The 24782-nt window shown below is 48.7% G+C and overlaps 1 protein-coding gene across 1 annotated transcript in view; it reads right to left on the bottom strand.

Annotated features, from left to right (window-relative positions):
* LOC139789208 (zinc finger protein 462-like) overlaps nucleotides 1–24782 on the bottom strand; it is a 112868-nt gene that overhangs the window by 69194 nt on the left and 18892 nt on the right. The window contains exons 4-5 of the mRNA XM_071729719.1: nucleotides 12198–12301; nucleotides 6355–6473 (exon numbers count right to left, since the gene is read on the bottom strand). Coding sequence (XP_071585820.1) covers nucleotides 6355–6473; nucleotides 12198–12301 — 223 coding nt within the window. The remainder of the gene's footprint in view (nucleotides 1–6354; nucleotides 6474–12197; nucleotides 12302–24782) is intronic.

The following is a 24782-nucleotide window of genomic DNA, read 5'->3' as shown; positions in this document are numbered from 1 at the left end:
CTGTCTACTACAGGCCACCCAATCAAGGGGAGCCTATTAACAAAGCCTTCTTACTTCAGCTACAGGAGGCATCATTCTCACAGGCTCTCATCCTGCCGGGGGACTTCAACCATCCCAACATCTGCCAGAAAAGTAGCACAATGACCAATAGGTAATCCAGAAGACTCCTCGAGCTCACTGAGGATAACTTTTTAAATGTGGAGAGAGCTCTAGGAGGAGGTGAGTAGGTTGAGGAGTGTCTGAGAGAGAGAGACAGACTACTGGGTATTTTGCACGTGCTTCTTTTGCAGACCGTAAATTTATCACCGGCAATCCTAAAGAACTTGTATACCATTGCTTTAATAAATCACACAATTCATTCTGGTGGTAAAAAACTTCATTTAGCACAACCAAATTCCATCTTGTGTCTGTGATAATTTCTTTACTAGTGTGGTGTTAGTAGTCCATCCAGACCCTTGTTTTCCGTCCTACTAAAGGTTAATTGTCTATCACTCAGAACCTAAGCCCGGCCTCCCCCAGCTCCTCTAATATCTGAGGGTCAGCTGGATTGCAAGGAGGTTTATTTTCTGCTAAATTTCTTTACTCTCCTTTAATGCAACGGTGTGCTACTGAGGTCCTTCGGTCTGACATCTCAGTGGAGGTAGGGGATGGAAATCTACGTGACAGCAAAGACACAATGGGTTAGAAGCCACGGAAGTGCCTGAGAATGGTCACATAGGAATTGGGGAAGTGTTGCAATTGATGGCTTCAAACTCTTCATGAGAGAGGCGAGGCAGGAGAGGCATTGGGGTGGTCCTTGTATGTTATGGAGTGTTTTGATTGTCTAGAGCTTAATGATGGGGACAATAGGGTTAAGTGTTTATGGGTGAGAATTAGGAGGAAGGCCAATAAGGCAGACATCATGTTCGGAGTCTGCTATAGACCACCCAACCAGGATGAAGAGGCAGACATATTCTACATCAGCTGGGAGAAGTCTCATAATCATAGAATCATAGAATGTTTTGGGCTGGAAGGAACCTTAAAGATCATCTAGTTCCAACCCCCTCTACCATGAGAAGGGATACTTTCAACTAAACTATGTTGCTCAAAGCATCATCCAATCTGTCCTTGAACAATTCCAGGGATGGGGCATCCGCAGCTTCCCTGGGAAAACCTACTGCTGTGTCTCATCACCCCCACAGGAAAGAATTTCTTCCTATATCTAATCTAAATCTACCCTCTTTCAGTTTAAAACTGTTACCCCTCATTCTATTGCTACAGGCCCCTTATAAAACTCCCTTCCCAGCTTTCTTGTAGGCCCCCTTCCGATACTGGAAGGCCACTATAAGGTCTGCCCAGAGCCTTCTCTTCTCCAGGCTGAACAACCCAACTCTCTCATCCTGTGAAGACAGGAAAGATGGTCCAGCCATCTAATCATCTTTGTGTCCCTCCTCTAGACTCACTTCAACAGCTCCATGTCCTTCCTGTCCTTCAGAACTGGACACAGTACTTGAGGTGGGGTCCCACGAGAGCAGAGTAGAGAGGGAGAATCACCTTTCTTGATCTGCTGGCCATGCTTCTTTTGATGCAGCCAAGGATATGGTTGGCTTGCAAGGCTGCAAGCACACATTGCTGACTCTCATTGAACTTCTCATCAACCAACACCCCCAAATCCTTCTCCACAGGGCTGTTCTCAATCCATTCTCTGCCCAACCTGCAATTGTGCTTGAGACTCCTGGAGCACGCTGAGGAAAACTTTTTAAGCCAGGTAAGAGACAGCCCTACCAGAGGGGATCATCAAGGCAAGTGAGCTAATTGGTGACATCAAGATTGAAGGCAGCCTGGGCTGCAGTGATCACGCACTGGTGGAATTCACAGTCACTGCCCAGTTGTGTAGGGATGGGGTTAGGAAGGCCAAGGTGCCACTGGAGCTGAACTTGGCAAGAGATACAAATAACAAGAAGGGCCATGTTGGGAATGTTCTCAATCCATTCTCTGCCCAATCTGCAACTGTGCTTGAGATTGCCCTGACCCATGTACAGAACCTTGCACTTGGCCAGCCTTATTGAACTTCATGAGATTGGCGTGGGCCCACTTCTTCAACTGGTCAAGGTCCCTCTGGATGGCCTCCCTTCCCTCCAGCATGTTGACTGCACCTGTAGCAGGGCGCTCTGCCTCAATGTGCCTGGCTCAGTTTCCCTTTGTCATTCAACTGCTCTTTGTCTCCTAGTTTCACTGCCCCTAGCCTGGAGTTGGAGAGTTTCCACTGGAAAGCAAAGGGCATAGAAGACTCCAAACTGGTAACAATCTTGAAAGTACAAATAGAAGGCCAAGTTGATGTCTGTGATGCCAGCTGCTCTCCTGTGTTGAAGAACACAGAGCTCAGTTTAACCACAGCTAGGCCAAATGAAGACAAAACAAGAATGGGTAGATAAACAAAAGAGTTTGTTTGGTGAGAAAAAAAGGCTTTCTTGGTTTTTTTCCTGTGTCCCTTTTGTTCTCCAATAGGGGATTTTTGAGGTATGGCTAAGTAGTTAAATGACAGCAGACAATCACTTTATTCTATAAAAGCCTAGTCCCACCTTTGATGGAAAAGAGTCCTGTACACTTTCCCTAGAAGGTGTGCTCGACCTTCTCCCCTCCAGAGGGGACACCTGTTCGAGTGGTTGCTCCTCAAGAAGTTGAGAGAAAGGGACACCCATGCACCACTGTGTCTGGAAAGATCACGAAGCAGATCCTCCCAGAAGCTATGATAAGGAACATAGAGGACAGAGGCGCGATTCAAGACAGACAGCATGGCTTCACCAAGGGCAAGTCCTGCCTGACCAACCGCGTGGCCTTCTATGATGGAGTGACTGCATCAGTGGACAAAGGAAGAGCTATGGATGTCATCTATCTGGACTTCTGTAAGGCCTTTGACACAGCCCCCCCACAACATCCTTCTCTCTAAATTGTAGAGATATGGATTTGATGGGTAGACTGCTTGGTGACTAAGGAATTGGCTGGATGGTCGCATCCAGAAGGTAGTGGTCAACAGCTCAATGTCCATATGGAGATCAGCAATGAGTGGTGTCCCTGCATCAATAGAAGCATAGACAGCAGGTCGAGGCAGGGGGTTCTGCCCCTCTATTCTGCTCTCGTGAGACCCCACCTGGAATACTACGTCCAGCTCTGTAGTCCTCAGCACGAGACGGACGTGGACCTATTGGAGAGAGTCCAGAGGAGGGCCACAAAGGTGATCAGAGGGCTGGAGCACCTCTCCTACGAGGAAAGGCTGAGAGAGTTGAGGTCGTTCAGCCTGGAGAAGAGAAGGTTGCGGGGACACCTTATTGCAGCCTTTCAATATTTAAAGGGGACCTAGAAGAAAGATGGGGACAAACTTTTTAGTAGGGCCTGTTGCAATAGGACAATGCATAATGGTTTTAAACTAAAAGGGGGTAGATTTAGGTTAGACATTAGGAAGAAATTTTTTACAATAAGGGTGGAGAGACACTGGCACAGGCCGCTCAGAGAAGCTGTGAATGCCCCCTCCCTGGAAACATTCAAGGCCAGGTTGGATGGGACTCTGAGTGACCTGATCTAGTTGAAGATGTCCTTGCTCATTGCAAGTGGGGGTAGACAAGATGACCTTTAAAGGTCCCTTACAACCCAAACCACTCTATTATTCTATGATTCTATGTGACCCAGAGAAAGACAGAATGCATAACCCAGACAGCAAAAGAGGATGGGTGCCCCAGAGAGTGACCCTGAGAAAGGCATACATGACAAAAGGAGTGAGTGTGCACATGATCCAGATAGACCAAGCAGGTGCCCACCATCCAGAGAGACTGAGCATGAGAGCGCACATCCCACCCAGAGCAAGGGAGATATCACAGCCTAGACTGAAGCAGTGAAAGAGCGTGTGTGCGTGACCAGGGTAGAGACAGAGCACATGACCCAGAATGAGAACGCACAAGCATAATCAAAAGGAAGTGCATGTGCATATCCCAGAGAACTCACATGGTCCACAGAACAAGAACCATAACCCAGAGAGATCACGCAAGAGTGCGCACACAGCCCCAGGAGACAGACTGCAGGGCCTAAAGGACTGCACAATGCAGAGACAGTGCACAAATAAGAGTATACCAAGAGACAGAGAGAGTGTACACCCCAGAGACGGTATGTGCAGCACAGATTGAGAGAGGATTGCATGAGGCAGAGAGAGCACAAGACTCTCATGAGTGTGCAACCCGGGGAGCGCAAAACGGAGTGAGAGAGGAGCATGCAATACAGGGAGAGAGCACACACATGTGCATGTCCCAGGGAGAGAGAGCGAGCACATGCACACAGACGCACCCCAGGGCAGGGAAAAGCAAGAGAGAGGGAGCAAGGCGGCAACTCACTGAGAGGGAAGAGCGTGTGCATGCAAGAGTGCACAACCCAAAGAAAGAGGAAGGGTGCACATTGAAACAGAGAAGGATCTTAACAGATCAGTTCCTGTGGGAAAAGGAGAGCAGGCCAAGTTGTTTGTGTGAATTTACTTAATGTAGAATTAGAACTTGTGATCATAACCGGTACAATTCAAGGCTAAACCGAGAAAAGACCAGGCAAAGCAGTCCAAACTCGTAATTTTCCACTGTTTCAGTTAGAAGCAAAACAATTTTCCACTGTTACAGTGAAAAGCAAAACAAGGCCTAACGAAGCTAGCTTTCTGTCTGGGAAATAATTGGGAGTGTAAGTCTCGTTTTTAGAACAAGGCACCGCCAAGGCCAGGGAGGCGCCAGCTTGGCCCCAAAAGCGTGTGAACATCTGCACAAGGAGAACATAAAGATGCCACAACCAGCAGATAAGAGAAAAGTTATGGCTGGGGTCCGATATCCATATAACAACATGAAGCCACCTGGAATCAAGAGAGATAGAAGTTTAACTCTAAGGGGGACATATCCCCGAGAGGACGGCTCCGCCCAGACCCCGCCCAGACTCCACCTGGTTCCGCCCAGACTCCACCTGTTATGAGTATTATAATTACCTGTCATAATCTTATGAATATGCATGTAAGGCTGTATAAATACCCTAACCCTACCCCCCTGACCCCTGGAACTCTCTGTCCAGCACAAGCTGGGAGTTCCCCGGATCTGCAAATAAATACCTTTGCTGTTTAAAGACTTAAAACTCTGTCTCTAAACAGTTTTATTAGGCCTTTTAGGCTTCAACATGACCCAGAGTGGGAAAGCACAAAAACACAACACAGTACACACAAGGCAGAAGGAGCCAGAGCACTTGACAGAGTCACAGATTGAGAGCAACAGGGATAAAGACGCACACAAACTGAGACACCGTGTTCCAGAGAAAGAGTGCATGACCATGCCAGAGACAGAGAGAGGAAGAAGATGTAACTGATAGAGAGCACATAACTGCAAGAAACAGAGTGCATGACCGACAAAGAGAGCACAAGACCTTGACCAAGAGAGTAAGGGAAAGCTAGCATCATCACACACGACCACTAGAGAAACATGTGAGAGGAAGAACCCACAAACAAGAGAAACCTAGCCCGACCTGGAGAGAAATGTAGAGCAGGTGACCAGGAGCAAGGGAGCGCAGGAGGGAGCAACAGAGAGGGAGAACAAGCATATCCCCTTAGAGACTTCGACAAAGAGAGAGAGGGAGAATGTGTCACGGAGAGGAAGGGAGCATACACAGCCACACATGAGGTACAGGGAGAATGTGATCCAGAGAGGGAAAGCAAACAGAACTGTGAATGAGGGAGAGCATGCAATGGTCTGTGAGAGAGCACTACAGACATAAAGAATTTGTGACTGAGTGAGGGAGAGCATGTGCCATCACACCCAAGAGAGGAACAGCATGTACAACCTAGAGAGGGAGAGTGAGAATGACCCCACACAAGGTTGAGCAACAGGGAGCATGTGACTGTGAGGGTGAGAGGAAGCAAACAAGAAGCAGCTCATGAGAGCACAGCTGCACATGAAGAGGGAGCACAAGCACAATCATGACAGAGTGAGCAAGAGAAAAGGATAACACGAAGGACAGCGACCACATGTGAGAGGGAGATCACAACCTAGACAGAGAGGGAGAGCAAGCATGACTGCACGTGAGGGAGAGAGGGAAAGAGCACAACAAGGTTGATTGAGAAGGGGCGCATAAGAGAGAGAGGGAGCACGTGACCACACATGAGAGAGGGAGAGTGCACAACCACACAAGATCTTCAGATGATGCAAGGGAGTGCGGGGAGCATGCATGACTGCCCACGAGGGAGAGAGATTGTGTGTGTGTGAGGTTGAGCAAGAGGGAGCACACAAGATAAAGTATGTGTGCCTGCAAGCAAGAGAAAGAGACTGGCAGAAGACGAGAGCACGAGCAAGGAACGGATTGACTTACCAGCATGAGCTTTGAGTATATGGGTTTTCAAGCGGCTATTGTAAGAGGACTTGAATGAACAGAGCTTGCAACAGAATGGCTTATGGTGTCCATGATGAGTCTGCATATGACGATCCAGACTGATCAAAGACAGACAAAAGAAGGAAACAAAATATTAAATAATTTTAGCTATTCCTTCAGATGCAAGACAAAAAACCTAGTAACAAAAAGAAATTTTAAGAGTAGGCCAGGCTCAGCTATCCTTCTCAGGCTGGTTCTTTACATCCAAAAGGTCTGCTTACAGAAAAAGGCTGAGTCTAATCTGAGGAAGAAAAATATCTGTGACTAATTTTATCACACAGAATGCAAGCCACTTAAAGTCTATTGGGCAAAATTACTATCAATTAAATTTTACCTAATCCAGACTAACAAGATAGTAACTTATAGGAGAAAGGTTACTTGAAGAATAAACAAACAAACAAAACCCTCAAACAGAACAATCAAAATATTACTACAGGATTATTTCTGTGAAATGTTTTTGTGAAAATATGACCCCTTTTCTCCTCCTAAGGAAAGGAAAATATTTTTGTAGCTCTACTGAAGAAGCTTTCATTTGGTTACAGCAGCAAAAGCAGACCAGACAACCTACTCTGGAGGAAGGTACCAGCAAGCTGTCTAGAGTCAATGACTTTTGGGAATAAAAGTGGCGGAGTTTCAGATGTAATGGACTAGGACACCCTTCATGAAGCTTAACAACAGAAGAAGGGGTGGAAAAGACCAGGTGCTATTTTTCTGCAGGGGAAATCAGAGCAGCAGGAAGCTGTTCAGCAGCTGATTTCCAAGGTCCCTTCCAACCCAATCCATTCTATGATTCTCTGAAAAGTTCACCCACCTAGTGGATGTAGGGAAGGCAGTGGATGTAGTGCTTCTGGATTTTAGTAAGACTTTTTATACTGTCCCTCACAGCATCCTTCTGCTGTGACCAGGTGCTATTTTTCTGCAGGGGAAACTTTCTGAAGGAGCTGCGCGGGAGATTTAAATTGCAGAGTAAGAACATACAATCAGTCATTTGGCAAGGCAGCAGCAGGTAACCCTGGGGTGAGGGTTAGATCGCGTTGTACAGAGGGGTTCCTGGGCTCCAGGACACCCCCACTCACAGCCCAAGCCCCAGCAGGACAGACTGACACTGACTTTTCCTACTGTCCTTGACAGCATCCTTCTGGACAAGTTGACCAACTGTGGGTTGAGCAGATACATGCTGATCTAGGTGAAGAATTGACCGAAGGGCCGGGTTCAAAGTGTTGTAGTGAATGAGGCTGCATCTGACTGGTGACCGGTCACCAGCAGTGTTCCTCAGGACTCAAGTTCTAGGGCCAGTTGTGTTCAATATTTTGGTGATGAGCTGGATGCAGGATTTGAACACATCATTAGCAAGTTTGCTGATGATCCTAAACTGGGAGGTGCTGATTACTGTCTTGAGGGATGAGAGGCCTTGCAGAGGGATCTGGATAGATAGGAGCACTGGGGTATGATTCATGGGATGAAAGTCAAAAAGTCCAAATGATGGATTCTGCACCTGGGATGGAGTAACACTGAGCACAAATGTAGTTTGGGAGAGGAGTGTCTGGAGATCAGCCCTGTGGAAAGGAATCTGGGGGTGCTGGTTAACAGCAGGCTCAGTAGGAGTCATTGTGTGCCCTGGAAGCCAAAAGGGCAAAACGCATCCTGGGATACATTGAACGCAGTATAACCAGCCAGTCAAAAGAGGTGATGATCCCACTGTATTCAGTGTTGGTGCAGTCTCACCCTGAGTACTGTGTGCACGTCTGGGCCCCGATATTTAACAAGAATGTTAAGGTCCTTGATTGCGTCCAGAGGAGGGCAACAAAGGTGGTGAAAGGGCTGGAAGGTACGGCCTATGAGGAGCACCTAAGGACTTTGGACTTGCCTACTTTGGAGAAAAAGGGGCTAAGGGGCAACCCCATTGCTCTCTGCATCTTCCTGAGGAGGGGAAGTGAAGAGGGATGTCTTCTTGGTATCAGGTAAGAGGACATGTTAGAATGGTTCAAAGCTGCTCCAAGGGAGGTTCAGGCTTAACATTAGGAAAGATTTCTTTACTGAGACAATGGTTGTAGAAAATCCGTGGAGGCTTAAGGACAACACGTAGTCACCAATATGGTTAAAGTGAAGTTGTCTATTAACAATTCACACTCGCTTTATATAGAGCCCGTGTTTATATAACGATATCTTGCAGGTGGCTATATCTTGGCCACAAATCCTGTTCTCACAGAACTTCTGCTGGCTACATCATTGTCCTGTTATTCTTCTTTTCTGCTGCCAGCTCCCTTATCTTTTTCCCATAGCTCATCTTTCAGTAACCTTGCAGCTGGGCCTCAAGGCCCTTAGCTCACTCTAGCTAAAGCTAAATAGTCAGGATTGCTCACATGTCTGTTTTCTTCCAAACAGTTTCCCAACAAATGGTCAAACACTAAACAGGCTTCCTAGAGAGGTGGTTGATGCCCCAAGACTTGTCAGTGTTTGAGGCATTAGTACAATGCCCTTAATAACATCCTTTGATTTTTGGTCAGCCCTGAAGTGGCCAGGCAGTTGGAGCAGATGATCATTGTAGGTTCATTCCAACTCCTCTCCTCTCCTTGTCTGGGGCTACAGGGAATGTCTGAAGTTTCTCACTGAGGATGTGACAGAGGAAAACTGTCTCCTTGCCTACAGGAGGTGTGTGATGGTTGTGGAGCTGTGTTACCAGGTTAAAGGAGTTGCAGACAGACAACTGCACAGCATCAGAGATAATGAGGAAAAGATTAGGAGGATCTTCTCAGAGATCATGCAGAGACAAAAACCCAAACTCCTAATTATACTGAAGGAGGGGTGCACAGTGTCTGTATTTATATATGTTTATTTGTATTTATTGAGACTACCAAGATGGCAAAGGCTAGAAGCTTGTGATATTTGGCACCGGGAGGACAGCTCCTGCTTCACCATCAGATGTGCAACTATAGAATATGTTCTGATTGCAGATGAGGGTCCGGGAACTCTGTCCAATGAAGCATCAGAGCTGGCTACACCCAAACCATGCAACAGCACCAGGGGGAAAGTAATGAGTGATAATAGTGGGAGACTGTTCTGCAGGGGAGATGCTGACCTGACCTGCTGCACAGGGAGGTTTGCTGATTGTCAGGAGCACAGATCCAGGATGTTTATGAGAGACCGCCAAGGTCTGCCCAGCCCTTGGACTATTATCCCCCGCTGCTCACGCATATAGGAACCATGCTGTGATACTGACAGAAATGCTGCTTTTCTAACACAAGGGTTTAGAAATATTTCTTATATCATTCTTTCTTTCTGACATGCTTTTAATTACAGAATAGTGACAACTTCACCCAATTTAATGGTGTCACTGACAGTACTATCAATGCTTATGTTAAACAAGAACCTGGATCTCTCTTCTTTGGAGGGAAGGGGGATTGACACAGGATGGGGGGACGGGACAGTTCTCCCCCCAGAAGCTACAGAAAACACATATATGCATTTGCCAGTCTATGATGCCAGTAAAAAAAACAACAAACCAACAGCAATAAACTTTACTTCTTTGTGGCAAGCCATGAGTAAAAATGCTTAAAAGAATTCTCAAGCTTCCTAGCTGTAGACAAAAAAAAAAGTCATGAGAAACTTTTGATTATTTATTATGACCATGCATTTTTCATGGTTTACATCAGATCAGGGGTGATTTCCTCAACCCATTTCAAGTATACCACACTGATGTGATGTCCTGGTTTGGGCCAGGATAAAGGTAATTTTCTGTCTTGTAATTTTGCTTTCAGCTGAGTCTCTCATAAGTAGCTGTACTTGCTGAAATTAACAGCAAGTTTCTCACTCAGTGTCTGCTTCGAGGACTGATAACGCTCAATGTTTATAGTTACTGCTAGAGAATGGTCTGCAGATCCAAGGTCACTGCTCAGTTCTGAGGAACATCTTGGGCTCCGGAAAGAGAAAAGGAGTGAAGAGGTGTCCTGGTTTGGGCCAGGATAAAGGTGATTTTCTGTCTTGTACTTTTGCTTTCAGCTAAGTCTCTTGTAAGTAGTTGCACTTGCTGAAATTAAGAGCAAGTTTCTCAGACAGTGTGTGCTTCTAGGACTGATAACACTTGATGTTTATAGTTACTGCTAGAGACTGGTGTGCAGAGCCAAGGACACTGCTCAGCTCTGAAGAAAACATAAAGAGGTCCCACCTGCATCCCTCCTTTGGGGAGGAACAGACAAGATAGATGCCAGAATTGACCAAACAGAGTATTCCATCCCATATACGTCATCCTCAGTATAAATTTGAGGGATCACGAGGGCCAAGCCGATTTCCTGCTTCCAGCTTCTGGCTGCCTGCCCTTCCTGCCTTTCCTGCTTCCATTCCTTCACCCCGGCATCCTGGAAGGATCCCGTCCGTTTGCCTGCCTGTGCTCCTGATCCGTGCCAGCCCTTATCTGTGTGTTCCTGCCTCCAGTTCCCAACTGCTGCTGACTCCAGGAGTCCAGCCTGGACTTTCCCAGAGCTGCCCTGCAGCCTCGGTGGTGACGTGAGAGCTATTGGGGGAAAGGGGGGAGGAATGTGGTATCCATTTACTTGTATATTTGTATATATTTATTAATTTTTCCTATTTATCATTACTGTTTCATTAAAGTTGTATAGTTTAGTTTCCAACCCATAAGTCTCTCTCCCTTATTCTCTCTCCTTTCTTATCAGGGAGGAGAGAGAGATTAATAGAGAGCGTCTGTTACTCGGTTTAATTGCCGGGCCAGTGTTAAACCGTGACAAGAGGTCACACCTGCAACACTCCTTTAGGGAGAAGCGGACAAGATAAATGACCAAAACTGACCAAACAGAGTATTCCATCCCATACACGTCATAGTATACATTTGAGGGATCACGAGGGTCAAACCCCTTCCCTTCCTCCTCTTCTTCGCCTGTCCCTCTTTGCTTTGGCATCCTGGGAGGATTCTGTCCGTTTGTCTGCCTGTGGTCCTGTTCCGTGCCAGCCTGAATCTGTGTGCTCCTGCCTCCAGCTCCCAACTCCTGCTGACCCCAGGAGTCCAGCCTGGACTTTCCGAGGGGCTGCCCTGCAGCCTTGGTGGTGACCTGAGAGTTATTGGGGGGAAGGGGGGAGGACCGAGGTATCAATTTTCCTGTATATTTGTATATATTTAGTAATTGTTCTTTTTTATCATTACTGTTTCATTAAAGCTGTGTAGTTGAGTTTCCAACCCATAAGTCTCTCTCCCTTCTTCTCTCTCCTTTCTTTATCAGGGAGGGGAGAGGGGTTAATAGAGAACATCTGTTATTCGGTTTAATTGCCAGGACAGCGTTAAACTGTGACATGTGAAGACCATGTTAATAGACTGAAATAGCACAACACAAATAAGAAAAAACAAATCGAACTTTAAGATTGGTTTGTTCTAACTGTTCAGCACTAGAAATGAAGCCTCTCTCAATCAAATAAGTCATAGTACTATTTAAAAATAAGTACATTAAATGCAACGGTAGTAAAAAATACTTTTTCCTCTTTATGACTTCTTTAATTTCATGTATTTGACAGGACTGCATAAGTGGTGGGCACCTTGGTGTGCATTTCCTCTAGACACAACAACAAGAGAACTTGAAGGCAAGAAGATATAGTAATAGGACTTTTTATAGTCACGTGCAAAGACAAAAATGTTTAGGGGTACAGAAAATGCCTAAATTTTGAGAAAGAGAAAAATGTGTCTTGAAATCAATTGAATGTGCTCTCCTTCAGTGTCAACCAACATAAAAAACAGTCATGGTACTCTGTGCTTCTGTTGAAAACAAACCATAACTTACTTGTGCCTGAAAGCGGAGACAAAGGGACAATACTGGCAGTTGTACTTGTCTTCCCGGGTAAACATGGCCAGAGACAAGTGACCCCTCTCATGAGATCGCAGACCCTGCATAGACATCAAAATCCGGTCACACTGGCTGCAGTGGTATCCCACAGGCCTGGTTTCATCTTCCAAATACGCTCCAGATTCAGCTTCTGTAAATTCCACAGTGCCAGGGTCTTTGTCTCCCTCAAAAACCTCCAAAGTTGCGCTTGAAGAATCTTCAACTTCCTGCTAAAAAACACATACCCACCCCAAAGCCATCAATTGTCTATCCCTTCTGCCCCTCAGTCTCTCCTATGTATTAATTTTAATATCTAGGTTTCCCACTGCATTCACTTTCTAAAGGTATTCATACCATACTACACTAATAATTTTCTGTATAAAAAGAGACTAGTCTTTAATTATATATATATATATGTATATACATTAAAAAACAAACTACCCATCTCTGGGTCCCTTTCCTAAGCGTTAATTAGCATAGCAGGAACCCACTCACAGCCCAAGCCACATCAGGACCCTTAAATTTGCGCAACCAATCAGGCACGCAGGAGGTGGGGCCAGGAGCTGCATGGGACATTTAAATAGGCCTGGGGAGTGCCAATGAAAAGGAGCAGGCAAACAGGGGCATGGCATGTCAGTGAGGCATGGCGTGTCAGTGAAGAGTGGCATGGCAGGGCAGTTTGCATGGCCAGCACAAGTGGCAGGGCTCCTCCCCTGCTCAGGGAAGGACAGGTAACCCAACAAGATCCTTCTGCTCTCCTGTGCATGGTGCCATCCGTCCTTGGAATGACCACCCTTGGAACCAGCACCACCCTGGTAAATCTAAAAGAGGCATTAACGTGCCAAACAGTCATTTACTTAAGGAGTGATGTTAGCTACTCAGAGGAGGAAGACTGGTCCCAGCATCCACCAAAATGTGCATTGGTATCCAGGCTACAGGCTGTGAGGAATGCCACAGCCTTTCACTGGCATCAGGGGTAACACTGACTGTGGCTGCAGTGTGAGCAGGTTGATGACCTGCTCAGCTGGGTGGCACAGCTCTAAGATGAAGTGATGGAGCTCAGGGATGAAGTGAATAGGTTGAGAAACATCAGGAAGAGTGAGAAGGACATTGACTACTTCCATAAACTGTCTACAAAAACGGAATGGGAGGTAACTCTTAGTGCAGCAGAAGATTCCATATCCTCTCATCAGCAAGCTCCCCAGCCTTCCTATAGTAACCCACATGAGCGGGGTCAATGGGAACAGGCCTCTGCCTGATGAAAGAAACAAAACAAATGGAGCAAGTGTATTCCTTTAAGAAGTACACCACCTATAGCGCCATTGCAGAACAGGTATGAGACTCTGCAGGAGGAACTGGTTGTGAACAAGGATGGGGACTCATGAAAGCCAGAAGTGCCACCAAGGCTGACTCGCCTCAAGCCAGCTGTCAAAACTGACCCTGAAAAGAAAAATTGAAGGGCCATTGTTGTAGGCGACTCCATGCATGAGGGGAGCAGAGGGCATGATATGCAAATGAAACCCGCTTCACAGAGAGGTCTGCCGTCTCCCCGGTGCCCAGGTAAAGGAAGTCGTAGATAAACTTCCCACCTTTGTGAGTCCTTCTGATTATTACCTGCTTCTGTTCTTTCAGGTGGGCATTGATAACGTAACAATGAGAGGCTCAATCAATTGGGCCTTGGAGCAACTGGTAAAGGGATCAGGAGCTCAAGTTGTGTTCTGCTCCATCCCTCTGATATCAGCGATGGACGAGGGAATATATAGGAAGAGCCAACAGGTTAATTCATGGCTTTGGATTTTATAATCACGACTGGGTATACAAGGCACTAGAGCTGCGAGCAGCTAATGGGATGCACTTGTCCCAGAGGGGAAAAAGGATTCTAGGGCAGGAGGTAACAGGGCTCATTGATAGGGCTTTAAACTAGGTTCGAAGGGCCTGATAATCTCATGCTTGCCTGTGACAAACACTGGGCCAGAACAACAAGGGAAGAGGGAAGGAGTGATAGTAAAGGCTCTCAACTTGGTGTCTGGAGACAAGCTAAGGATGATACATCAGGACACCCCAAGGGAATTCGAGGGGATTTGCACAAGAGGGTGACACAGCCAGCCCAGCTGAAATACCTCTACGCAAATGCATGCAGCTTGGGCAATAAACAGAATGAATTAAGTGCTGCTGGAAAGCCATGACAATAGTGGCTATTTATGAAACTTGGTGGGATGATTTCCATGACTGGAATGTAGGGATAGACGGATACAAGCTCTTTAGGAAGGACAGGCAGGGCAGGAGTGGAGGAGGTGTTACCCTCTACATCAGTGACCAGATGGAATAGATGTTAGCTCCATCTGGGGAATGAGAATGAGGAGGTTGAGAGCATATGGTTTAAGATTAAAGGGATAGTATTGGAAGGTGATGTTACAGTAGGGGTCTGCTACAAGCTGCCTGACCAGAAGAACCAAGCAGGTGAGGCCCTCCACAGGCAGATAGAAGTGGGTTCACGTTCACAGGCCCTGATCCTCGTGGAGGATTTCAACCACCCTGACATCTGCTGGAGGGACAACACAGCAAAGGAACCAGCAATCCAGGATGTTCTTGGAATGCATAGATAACAACTTCCTCCTCCAAATGGTAGAAGAAACAAGAAAAGGTGCTATGCTGGGTTTTGTTCTCTCAAATAGGGAGGGGCTGATGACCAATGTGCGGCTCAGGGATAACCTTGGCTGCAGTGATCATGAAGCACTTGAATTTAAGGTCTTCAGGGCAACTAGGAGGACTTTGATCACTTCAGGGATCTGCTGGCAAGAGTACCATGGGATAAAGCCCTACAGGAAAGGGGGTCCAGGACAGCTGGTCAGTATTCATGGATCACTTTCTCTGTGTCCAGAAGCAAAGCATACCAACAAAGAGGAAGGCAGGAAAGAATGCTAGGAGACCTGCCTGGATGATCAGGGAGCTCCTGGGCACACTGGCACACAAAAATAAACTTTACAAGCAGTGGAAGAAAGGACAGCTAGAATGTGGGGCATTTAAGGAAGCTGCCCGAGAAGCAAGAGAATCATAGAATCATAGAATCATAGAATCCTAGAGGTTGGAAGGGACCTCGAAAGATCATCTAGTCCAACCCCCCCTGCCAGAGCAGGGCCACCTAGAGTACATCGCATAGGAACGTGTCCAGGTGGGTTTTGAATGTCTCCAGTGAAGGAGACTCCACAACCCCCCTGGGCAGCCTGTTCCAGGGCTCTGTCACCCTTACAGTAAAAAAATTTTTTCGGATATTCAACTTGAACCTCCTATGCTCCAATTTACACCCATTATCCCTTGTCCTATCACTGGTCACCACTGAGAAAAGCCTAACTCCATCTCCCTGACACTCACCCCTTACATATTTGAAAACATTGATGAGGTCACCCCTCAGTCTCCTTTTCTCCAAACTAAAGAGACCCAGCTCCCTCAGCCTTTCCTCATAAGGGAGATGTTCCACTCCCTTAATCATCTTAGTAGCTCTGCGCTGGACTCTTTCAAGCACTTCCCTGTCCTTCTTGAACTGAGGGGCCCAGAACTGGACACAATACTCCAGGTGCGGCCTCACCAATGCAGAATAGAGGGGGAGGAGAACCTCTCTCGACCTACTAACTACACCCTTTCTAATGCACCCCAGGATGCCATTGGCCTTCTTGGCCACAAGGGCACATTGCTGGCTCATGGTCATCTTCTTGTCTACCAGGACCCCCAGGTCTCTTTCACCTACACTGCTCTCCAGCAGGTCAGCCCCCAACCTATACTGGCACATCGTGTTGTTCTTCCCCAAATGCAAAACTCTACACTTCCCCTTGTTGAATTTCATCTTGTTCCTCCCTGCCCAACTCTCCAGCCTGTCTAAGTCTCTCTGAATGGCAGCACAGCCTTCTGGTGTGTCAGCCACTCCTCCCAGCTTAGTGTCATCAGCAAACTTGCTGAGGGTACATTCCATACCCTCATCCAAGTTGTTGATGAAGATATTGAACAACACCGGTCCCAGTACCGACCCCTGAGGGACTCCACTAGTCACACACCTCCAACCAGATTCTGCCCCATTGACTACAACTCTCTGACTCCTTCCTTTCAACCAGTTCCTGATCCACCTCACTACCTGATCACCAAACCCATACTTGATCAACTTATCTACAAGGATGCTGTGAGAGACGGTGTCAAATGCTTTACTGAAATCAAGATAAAACACATCTACCGTTCTTCCATCATCTATCCACCTAGTAATTTCCTCATAGAAGGCTATGAGGTTAGTCAAACATGATTTACCCTTGATAAAACCATGCTGACTGCTCTTGATGACCCCCATGTCCTTGATATGCCTGGAGATAGTGACAAGAACAAGTTGTTCTGTAGGCAGCAGGTGCCCGGATGGTGCCCGCCCCGCCTGTGCCCAGCTGGGGCTAGCCCAGATGCGCATGCCCGGGTTCGGTAGGGTGTGGTTCCAGAGAGAATTCCAGAGCCGGACGGATCGAAGTTAGCTCCTGATACTAATCCGAACCAGCACTAGCTCGACTGACTCTGTTCGCGAACCGAGCTCGCGCCCGCAGCGAGATTCCTCTCACGCAACATCTGGTGGAGAATGCGGGCAACAATTTCGGTCTAAACCGTCTCCCCGAGCGTTTCGTCTGAAAGTGACCCTTCTCCACAGACCGTTCGATACCCCGAAAGATTCGGGTAAGAGAAACCCTTTCCTCTTTTCGACATCGACATCAGTAAAACCGATGATGGAATCCTATGCAAGCAAACCTACCGGCACCGCCGCTGCCGAGCAGATTGTAGTCCAGGCGGAAAGGCAGGAACCCCTCCGCTATCCGGGTCCTGAGACCGCCTGGAACCTCCGGGGGGAGGTGCATGATCTGCTGGCAAGTCTCCACTATGGGGAGATCAACGGCGACATTGTTGGTGCGGACAACACCTGGAGGGTCGTTTGCGGTTTGTTAGCTCTTATGAAAGCCGAAATAGAAGTGGCAATTGCCACCGCCGCGGCCCCATTACGAAAGACCGAGGTATTTCCCCCGAAGGAAATGCCCACTGTGACCCCCTCGGCACCCCCCTTCGAGGGGGAGGAGCCCGAGAGAACGCCAACCGTGACCCCCTCGGCACCACCCTCCGAGGGGGGGGAGCCCGAGAGAACGCTGGCCGTGTCCCCGTCGGCGCCACCCCTGGAGGAAGTCGAAACACCGGAAAATGATGGGGCGGAAACCGCGGCTTGCAGCACCTCCGGCTGCCACGGAGAGTTACCCCCGCCGCCGCCCCCGGCCCCACGGAAGGCTGCAGAGATAAAAGCAGCCCCTAAACTAAAGTGGCTGTACGTGCGGTTGGGTTTCCTCAGCCTCACCCTGGTGCACCTCGCCACCACCTGGCTCGGCCTTTATCTGTGCCAGGCTTTCGGCGCCTTCTCCCCCAGGAGCCTGCAGGCTTTGCAGGTGACGCCCTTGGCCCTCAGCTTCTGCGGCTTCGTCGTCTTCACCAACCTCTCCCTGCAGACCAGTACCACCGGCTCTGAACAACGAGGCACCACGCAGCTAAGATCTTCGCGTATTTGTCATCTTTTCCCCCATAATAAAAAAAAAAAAAAAAAAAAAAAGGGGGGAAATGTAGGCAGCAGGTGCCCGGACGGTTCCCGCCCCGCCTGTGCCCAGCTGGGGCTAGCCCAGATGCACATGCCCGGGTTCGGTAGGGTGTGGTTCCAGAGAGAATTCCAGAGCCGGACGGATCGAAGTTAGCTCCTGATACTAATCCGAACCAGCACTAGCTCGACTGACTCTGTTCGCGAACCGAGCTCGTGCCCGCAGCGAGATTCCTCTCACGCAACATTGTTCCATCACCTTTCCAAGGATGGAGGTGAGGCTGACCGGTCTATAGTTACCCGGGTCCTCCTTCTTGCCCTTCTTGTAGACTGGAGTGACATTTGCTATCCTCCAGTCCTCAGGCACCTCTCCTGTTACCCATGACTTACTGAAGATGATGGAGAGTGGCCTAGCAATGACCTCCACCAGCTCCCTCAGCACCCTTGGATGCATTCCATCTGGACCCATCGACTTATGGATGTCCAGATTACTCAGCTGATCCCTAACCCAATCCTCATCTACTATGTCAAACTCCTCATCTATCTTGACTACTTCTGGGGCTAAATGAATCTGGGGCTCATGCGGAAACCCTGCAGGAGTAAAGACAGAGGCAAAGAAGGCGTTCAGCACCTCTGCCTTCTTTATATCCTCTGTCACCAGGGCTCCCAGCTCATTCCTTAGTGGGCCAATATTGCCTCTAGTGTTAGTTTTGCTAGCTATGTATTTGAAAAAGCCCTTTCTATTATCCTTAACCTGACTTGCAAGGTTAAGTTCCAAGGAGGCCTTAGCTTTCCTAATTGCCTCCCTACATCCTCTGACAACGGTCCTATATTCCTCCCAAGTGACCAGCCCCCCCTTCCATGATCTGTAGATTTTCCTTTTCCACTTAAGTTTTCCCAGCAGTTCCTTTTTTAACCATGCTGGTCTCCTAGCTCCCTTACTAGATTTCCTAACCATAGGGACGCTCTGATCCTGTGCTTGCAAATAGTGGTCCTTGAATATTGACCAGCTATCTTGAGCCCCTTTATCTTCTAACACCCTGTCCCATGGGATTTCTCTTAACAGTTGATTGAGGAGGCCAAAGTTTGCCCTGTGGAAGTCCAGGGTTCTGGTCCTACTGGGTATTCTGTTCCTTCCACACAGGATCCTGAACTCTACCATCTCATGATCACTGCAGCCAAGGCTGCCATTGACCACCACTGCTTCAACAAGGCCCTCCTTGTTGGTTAGTACAAGATCCAGCAGCGCTCCTCTTCTAGTCGGCTTGTCCACCATTTGCATTAAGAAGTTATCATCAATGCACTGGAGGAACCTCCTAGACTGTGAAAGGCTGGCTGTGTGAGTCAACCAGCAGATATCGGGGTAGTTAAAATCTCCCATGAGGACTAGGGACTGAAGTTGTGAGGCTGCTTTCAGCTGCCTGTAGAAGGCCTCATCAACCTCCTTGCCTTGATCAGGAGGTCTGTAGTAGACCCCCACAACTGTATCACCCACACCAGCCTGCCCCTTAATTCTTACCCACAAACTTTCAACTTGCCCCTCATCAGCCCCTGCACAAAACTCAACACATTCTAGTTGCTCTCTCACATAAAGAGCAACTCCACCACCTCGCTTCCCCGCCCTATCTTTCAAAAAAAGCACATAACCATCCATGGCCACATTCCAGTCATGTGACCTATCCCACCATGTCTCTGTTATCGCTACCAGATCATAACCCTTAGCCCGTACACTGACCTCTAACTCTTCTTGCTTATTCCCCATGCTGCGTGCATTAGCATACAGACATTTCAGGAAACAAACAGAGCACACTGGTGGGACTAAATCCTCCCTAGACCACCTGCCTTCGGGCCCCAGTTCGTTCTTCTTGTGTTTGTCCCTAACAGACCCAGTTTTCTCCCCTTCCCCCTTCACATCTAGTTTAAAGCTCTCTCAATGAGCCCTGCTAAGTCCTGCCCCAAAAGCCTCTTCCCCCTCTGGGACAGGTGCATCCCACCTGCCACCACCAGGCCAGGTGTCTCATATAGCATCCCATGATCAAAAAAACCAAAACCCTGTCTTTGGCACCAGTCTCTTAGCCACTCGTTGACCTGTAAACTCTTCCTATATACCTCCCCACCCATTCTTACAGGAGGGATGGAGGCAAACACTACTTGCGCTCCAGACCCCCTAACTAGCCGTCCCAGGGCCCTGAAGTCACTCTTCATTGCCCTTACATTTCTTGTGATAATTTCATCACTGCCAACCTGAAAAATCAGCAGTGGATAGTAATTAGAGGAACCCACAAGATTAGGGAGTTTCCTTTTAACATCTCTAATCCGAGCCCCAGGGAGGCAACAGACCTCCCTGTGGGATGGGTCCGGTCGACAGATGGGCCCTTCTGTCCCCCTCAGAAGGGAGTCACCCACCACAACTACTCTCCTTTCCTTCTTGATTGAAGAAGTCCTAAGGACACGGGGTGACTGACGAGTCCTAGGTGGTTCACTAGGTAAGTCTACCTCTGTAACTACATTTTCCTGTCCCTGAATTTCCAAGGCCTCATACCTATTCTTCAAGGGCAATTGGGAGGGTGGAGGGGGTTGGGAGGATTTTTTCGTGCCCTTCCGAGGCCGGACCTCCTTCCATTCATTCATATCTCTTAAGTCCTCTCCTTCTGTCTGGTGACAGGAGGGGGGGGGATCCATCACTTCCTCAACCTCTCCCATCTGCCCCTGCCTCAGGGTGTGATTCCACCAGTCTATTTCCCTCTCACATTTTCTAATGGTTCTCAGTCTCTCCACCTCCTCTGTCAGTTTAACCACCTGCCTGAGGAGATCATTTACTTGCTCACACCGCACACATGTGGTGTCACTGGTTCCCTTTGATACCAGTGCCAGGCACAGGCATTCACTGCAGCCAGAGACCTGTACTGCTGCATGCCTGCTTGGGAGCTCCATCTGAGTCCCCACATTCTTTTTCACTATGGTTTTTGGCCGCGTTGTGACCATGATGTATCTAGCTACTAGTTGCTCCCTGCCTGCCCTCGCGCCTGCCTCGCGCCTGCCCTCTGGAAGCTAGCTGCCGCTCTCTGCTCTGCGCTGCTGCGTGCTCAGAGGAGGCTGCCAAATGGCCGCTTTTTAAACCTTGCCGCCCTTCACAGCCCCGCCTCCTGCCACGTCAGCCTTCCTTATCCTCGCAGGATTCCCGCTCAGACTCGGGTCTCCTCGCTCTGCCCTGGCTTCACCGTCTCTGGGAAGCCCAACTCCTTCTCAAATCCTCTGCAATTTAAAGGCACGGCTCACACCGGTACCGGTACCGGTGCCGCTGCCGCTCTCTGCTCTGCGCTGCCGCGTGCTTACTCCTGCTTACTTTGCCTGCTTGCTCTGCCTGCGCGAAGGCAGAAGAGACCTTCTTAGAAAAGCCAAAGCTCAGTTAGAACTAAATCTATCCAGGGAGATCAAGGGGAATAGCAAAAATTTCTATAGGTATATTCACAGCAAAAGGAAGACTTGGGAAGTTGGGCCCCCTCAGAAAGAAAACAGGAGAACTACTGATATGGAGTGATATGATAAGTGATATGGAGAAGGCCGAGTTTCTCAACGACTTCTTTACCTCAGTCTTCACTGGAAAGGGCTCCAGCCACGCACCCATAGTCACAGAACTTCCCATTGTAAGTGAAGATCAGGTTCACAACCACCTGATGAACCTGAAAGTGTACAAGTCCATGGGACCCAACGGGATACACCCACGGGTACTGAGGGAACTGGCAGATGTGGTTGCTAAACTGCTGTCTATTATATTCCAAAAGTCATGGCAGTCTGCTGAAATCCCCACTGACTGGAAAAGGGGAGACATAACCCCCATTTTCAAAAAGGGAAAGAAGGATGAAACAGGGAGCTACAGGCCAGTCAGTCTTACCTCTGTGCCTGGTAAGATTATGGAGCAGATCCTCCTGGAGACACTGCTGAAAGCGGAAGAATAACGAAGAGGTGATTGGGTATAATCAACACAGTTTGACGAAGGGCAAATCATGCTTTACAAACCTGATGGTCTTCTATGAAAAGGTCACAACATCAATAGACAAGGGAAGAGCAACTGACGTCATTTACCTAGACCTGAAAAAAGCCTTTGACACTGTCCCACACCACATCCTGGTCTCCAAGCTGGTAAAATATGGGTTTGATGGATGGACAATTCTGTTGATAAAGAGCTGGCTTGATGGCCACACCCAAAGAGTGGCCATTAACAGGTCCATGTCCAAGTGGAAGCCAGTGACAAGTGGAGTCTCTCAAGCATCATTATTGGGACCAGTCTTGTTTAACATCATTGGCGACATGGACGGTGACATTGAGTGCACCCTCAGCAAGTTTACTGCCAACACCAAACTGTGCAGTGTGGCTGACACGCTGAAGGGAAGGGATGCCATCCAGAGGGACCTTGACAGGCTGGAGAAGCGTGCTCATGACAACCTCATGAAGTTGAACAAGACCAAGTGCAAGGTCCTGCATCTGGGTCAGGGAAATCCCAAGCACCAATATAGGCTGGGGAGTGACTGGCTTGGGGGTACTAGTAGATGAGAAGCTCAGCATGAGCCGTCACTGTACACTTGCAGCCCAGAAAACCAATTGTATCCTGGGCTGCATCATGAGAAGTGTGGCCAGCAGGTTGAGGGAGGTGATTCTCCCCCTCTGCTCTGTTCTCGTGAGACCCCACCTGGAGTACTGTATCCAGTTCTGGAACCCCTATTACATTAAAGATATGGATGTGCTGGAATGTGTCCAGAGAAGGGCCACGAGGATGATCAGAAGGCTGGAGCACCTCTCCTATGAAGACAGACTGAGAGAGTTTGGGTTATTCAGTCTGGAGAAGAGAAGACTCTGAGGAGACCTTATTGTGGCCTTCCAGTATCTTAAAGGAGCCTACAAGAAAGCTGGTGAGGGACTCTTTAGGATCTCAGGTAGTGGCAGGACTAGGGGGAATGGATTAAAACTGGAGTTAGGTAGATTCAGATTAGACATTAGGAAAAAGTTCTTCACCGTGAGTGGTAAGACACTGGAACAGGTTGCCCAAGGAAGTTGTGGCTGCCCCCTCCCTGGAGGTGTTCAAGGCCAGGTTGGATGGGGCCTTGAGCAACCTGATCTAGTGGGAGGTGTCCCTGCCCATGGCAGGGGGGTTGGACGTAGATGATCTTAAAGGTCCCTTCAACCATGACAATTCTATGATTCCCAGGATATTGCAGAGACTCCAACAAGGCTTACAAGTCCATCGTGGAGTCTTCGGTGCAAGACTAAACATTGAGCACACCGTCCTTGACCTAACCTAACACAGCAATTGCACATTCTGCCATCCCATGAGTCTTACAAGTCCATCAGGGAGTTGGCAGGGTGGGAGGCACCAACTGGCTCCCGGACACTTCAACACCACTGACTCCCTGCAGTCAACTGCTGTTGAAGTGTCCAGGTGACGGTGGCATTGGCCAGTTCTCCAAGGCCCGACCCCATCACCGACACACCCCCTGAGTCTTATCTTTTTTTTTTTTTTTTTATTTGGATGCCAAAGTCCTCCTCCTCTTCCCTGCAGCTTCTGTGGTTCTGTGGGCTGTACAGACCAGCTGAGGAGATCAGTGCCCCTCTGCAGGGACCTTCTCCAAGCCCTCTTCCCTGGCAAGGTCTTCTCCTGAGCAGCACTGGGTGGTGGAGCTCCCGTTGGAGGGCACCAGAGCTGCCTCAGCCCTGGGAGCTCTGTCACAGCTTGGAGGACCAGTCCACCAGTCCTCCTCCCCCCTGCTAAGTTACCCTCAGGGGCCCTGGTGTCCACCAACCCGCCATGGAGATCACTGCCACACAGCAGGGATCTGTTCCGGGTCCTCTCCCTAGCACTCCTCCTCTGGAGATGGGCAGAAGGTCCAAGGCTACCCTCTTCTGGCATCTCCTTGCCTGGTGTGCAGTTCATGGTTCTTTACCAAGCATCCCCACCACCACCTCCTGCCAAGACAACAATGTAAAGGTCTTTCCCATCCCTACGGCAAGGACCAGAAGAGTGGGGAACTCCCAGGAGCTGGGTGAAAGGAAAGCTCAGGGCCTCCCAAAGACTCTCCTGGAGGGCTGCAAAGGCAGAGACATGGAATGGGTCCCAGTGTGTCCCCCTGAGGCCATATGGCTGCCACAAACTGGTCTATGATTCTCCAACCCATTCCATGATTCCATGACTCATCATTGTTGACTGGATGCTGACAGCGATGGTAACCAGAAGCATGGTGACCCACGACTGTTGTCTAGTAGTACAGACAGGAGACATAGACTGTGGTGCCTGCCATGGACCTGGAAGTTTCCAGAACATGGGCAGTGGGCCACTACCCCATGTCACAAAAGGGTCATAATGTGGCACCCAGGTAGCACCTGTGACCTCATGTGGCCAGGGCTATAAAAGCCAGAGGATGCCAGGGTAGCTGAGCTGACCTTCAAGGTAACTTGGCTCCTTCCTTGGCTACTCGCGTGCCTCCTTTTTTCTGAATATTGCCCGTTTCCTGCCCACTTCTCCTCCCCTCCCCTCCTCTATCCAAGGCAATTCTGATTGGACTGCCAGGACAGTGGAGACAGGAGGTCAAGTCAGGATATAAGGAGAGGCTGGTCTCTCCCTTCTCAGATCTTACAACCTTTCTGGCTGGACAGGGCTGTGGGAAGGATTCCTCCTTGCTACTTCTGCTAATGCTAGCCACAGGTGAGCAACAGGTCCCCTTCGGAGAAGGCTACAGCAAAGCAGTCATTCCAAAGGGCCGTGGGCATTGCTGTCAGTTGAGTCCTGTGACAGGGACAGCAGGGCCATCATCCTGCAGCTCTGCAGCAGCTCCAGGAACCACTCAAACACATCTGGTGGTGGATGCTGTTCTGTGTGTTTCAACTGGGGCATGTTGGAATTCTTGGGCTGAGCTACAATGATCTCTGCGTTCAGGTGATGGGATTGGCGCTGG

The sequence above is a fragment of the Heliangelus exortis genome, chromosome W, assembly GCF_036169615.1.
Source record: "Heliangelus exortis chromosome W, bHelExo1.hap1, whole genome shotgun sequence".
NCBI lineage: Eukaryota > Metazoa > Chordata > Aves > Apodiformes > Trochilidae > Heliangelus > Heliangelus exortis.
Note: the sequence above shows the minus strand (reverse complement) of the source record. Positions and strands in the feature narration are given on the sequence as shown.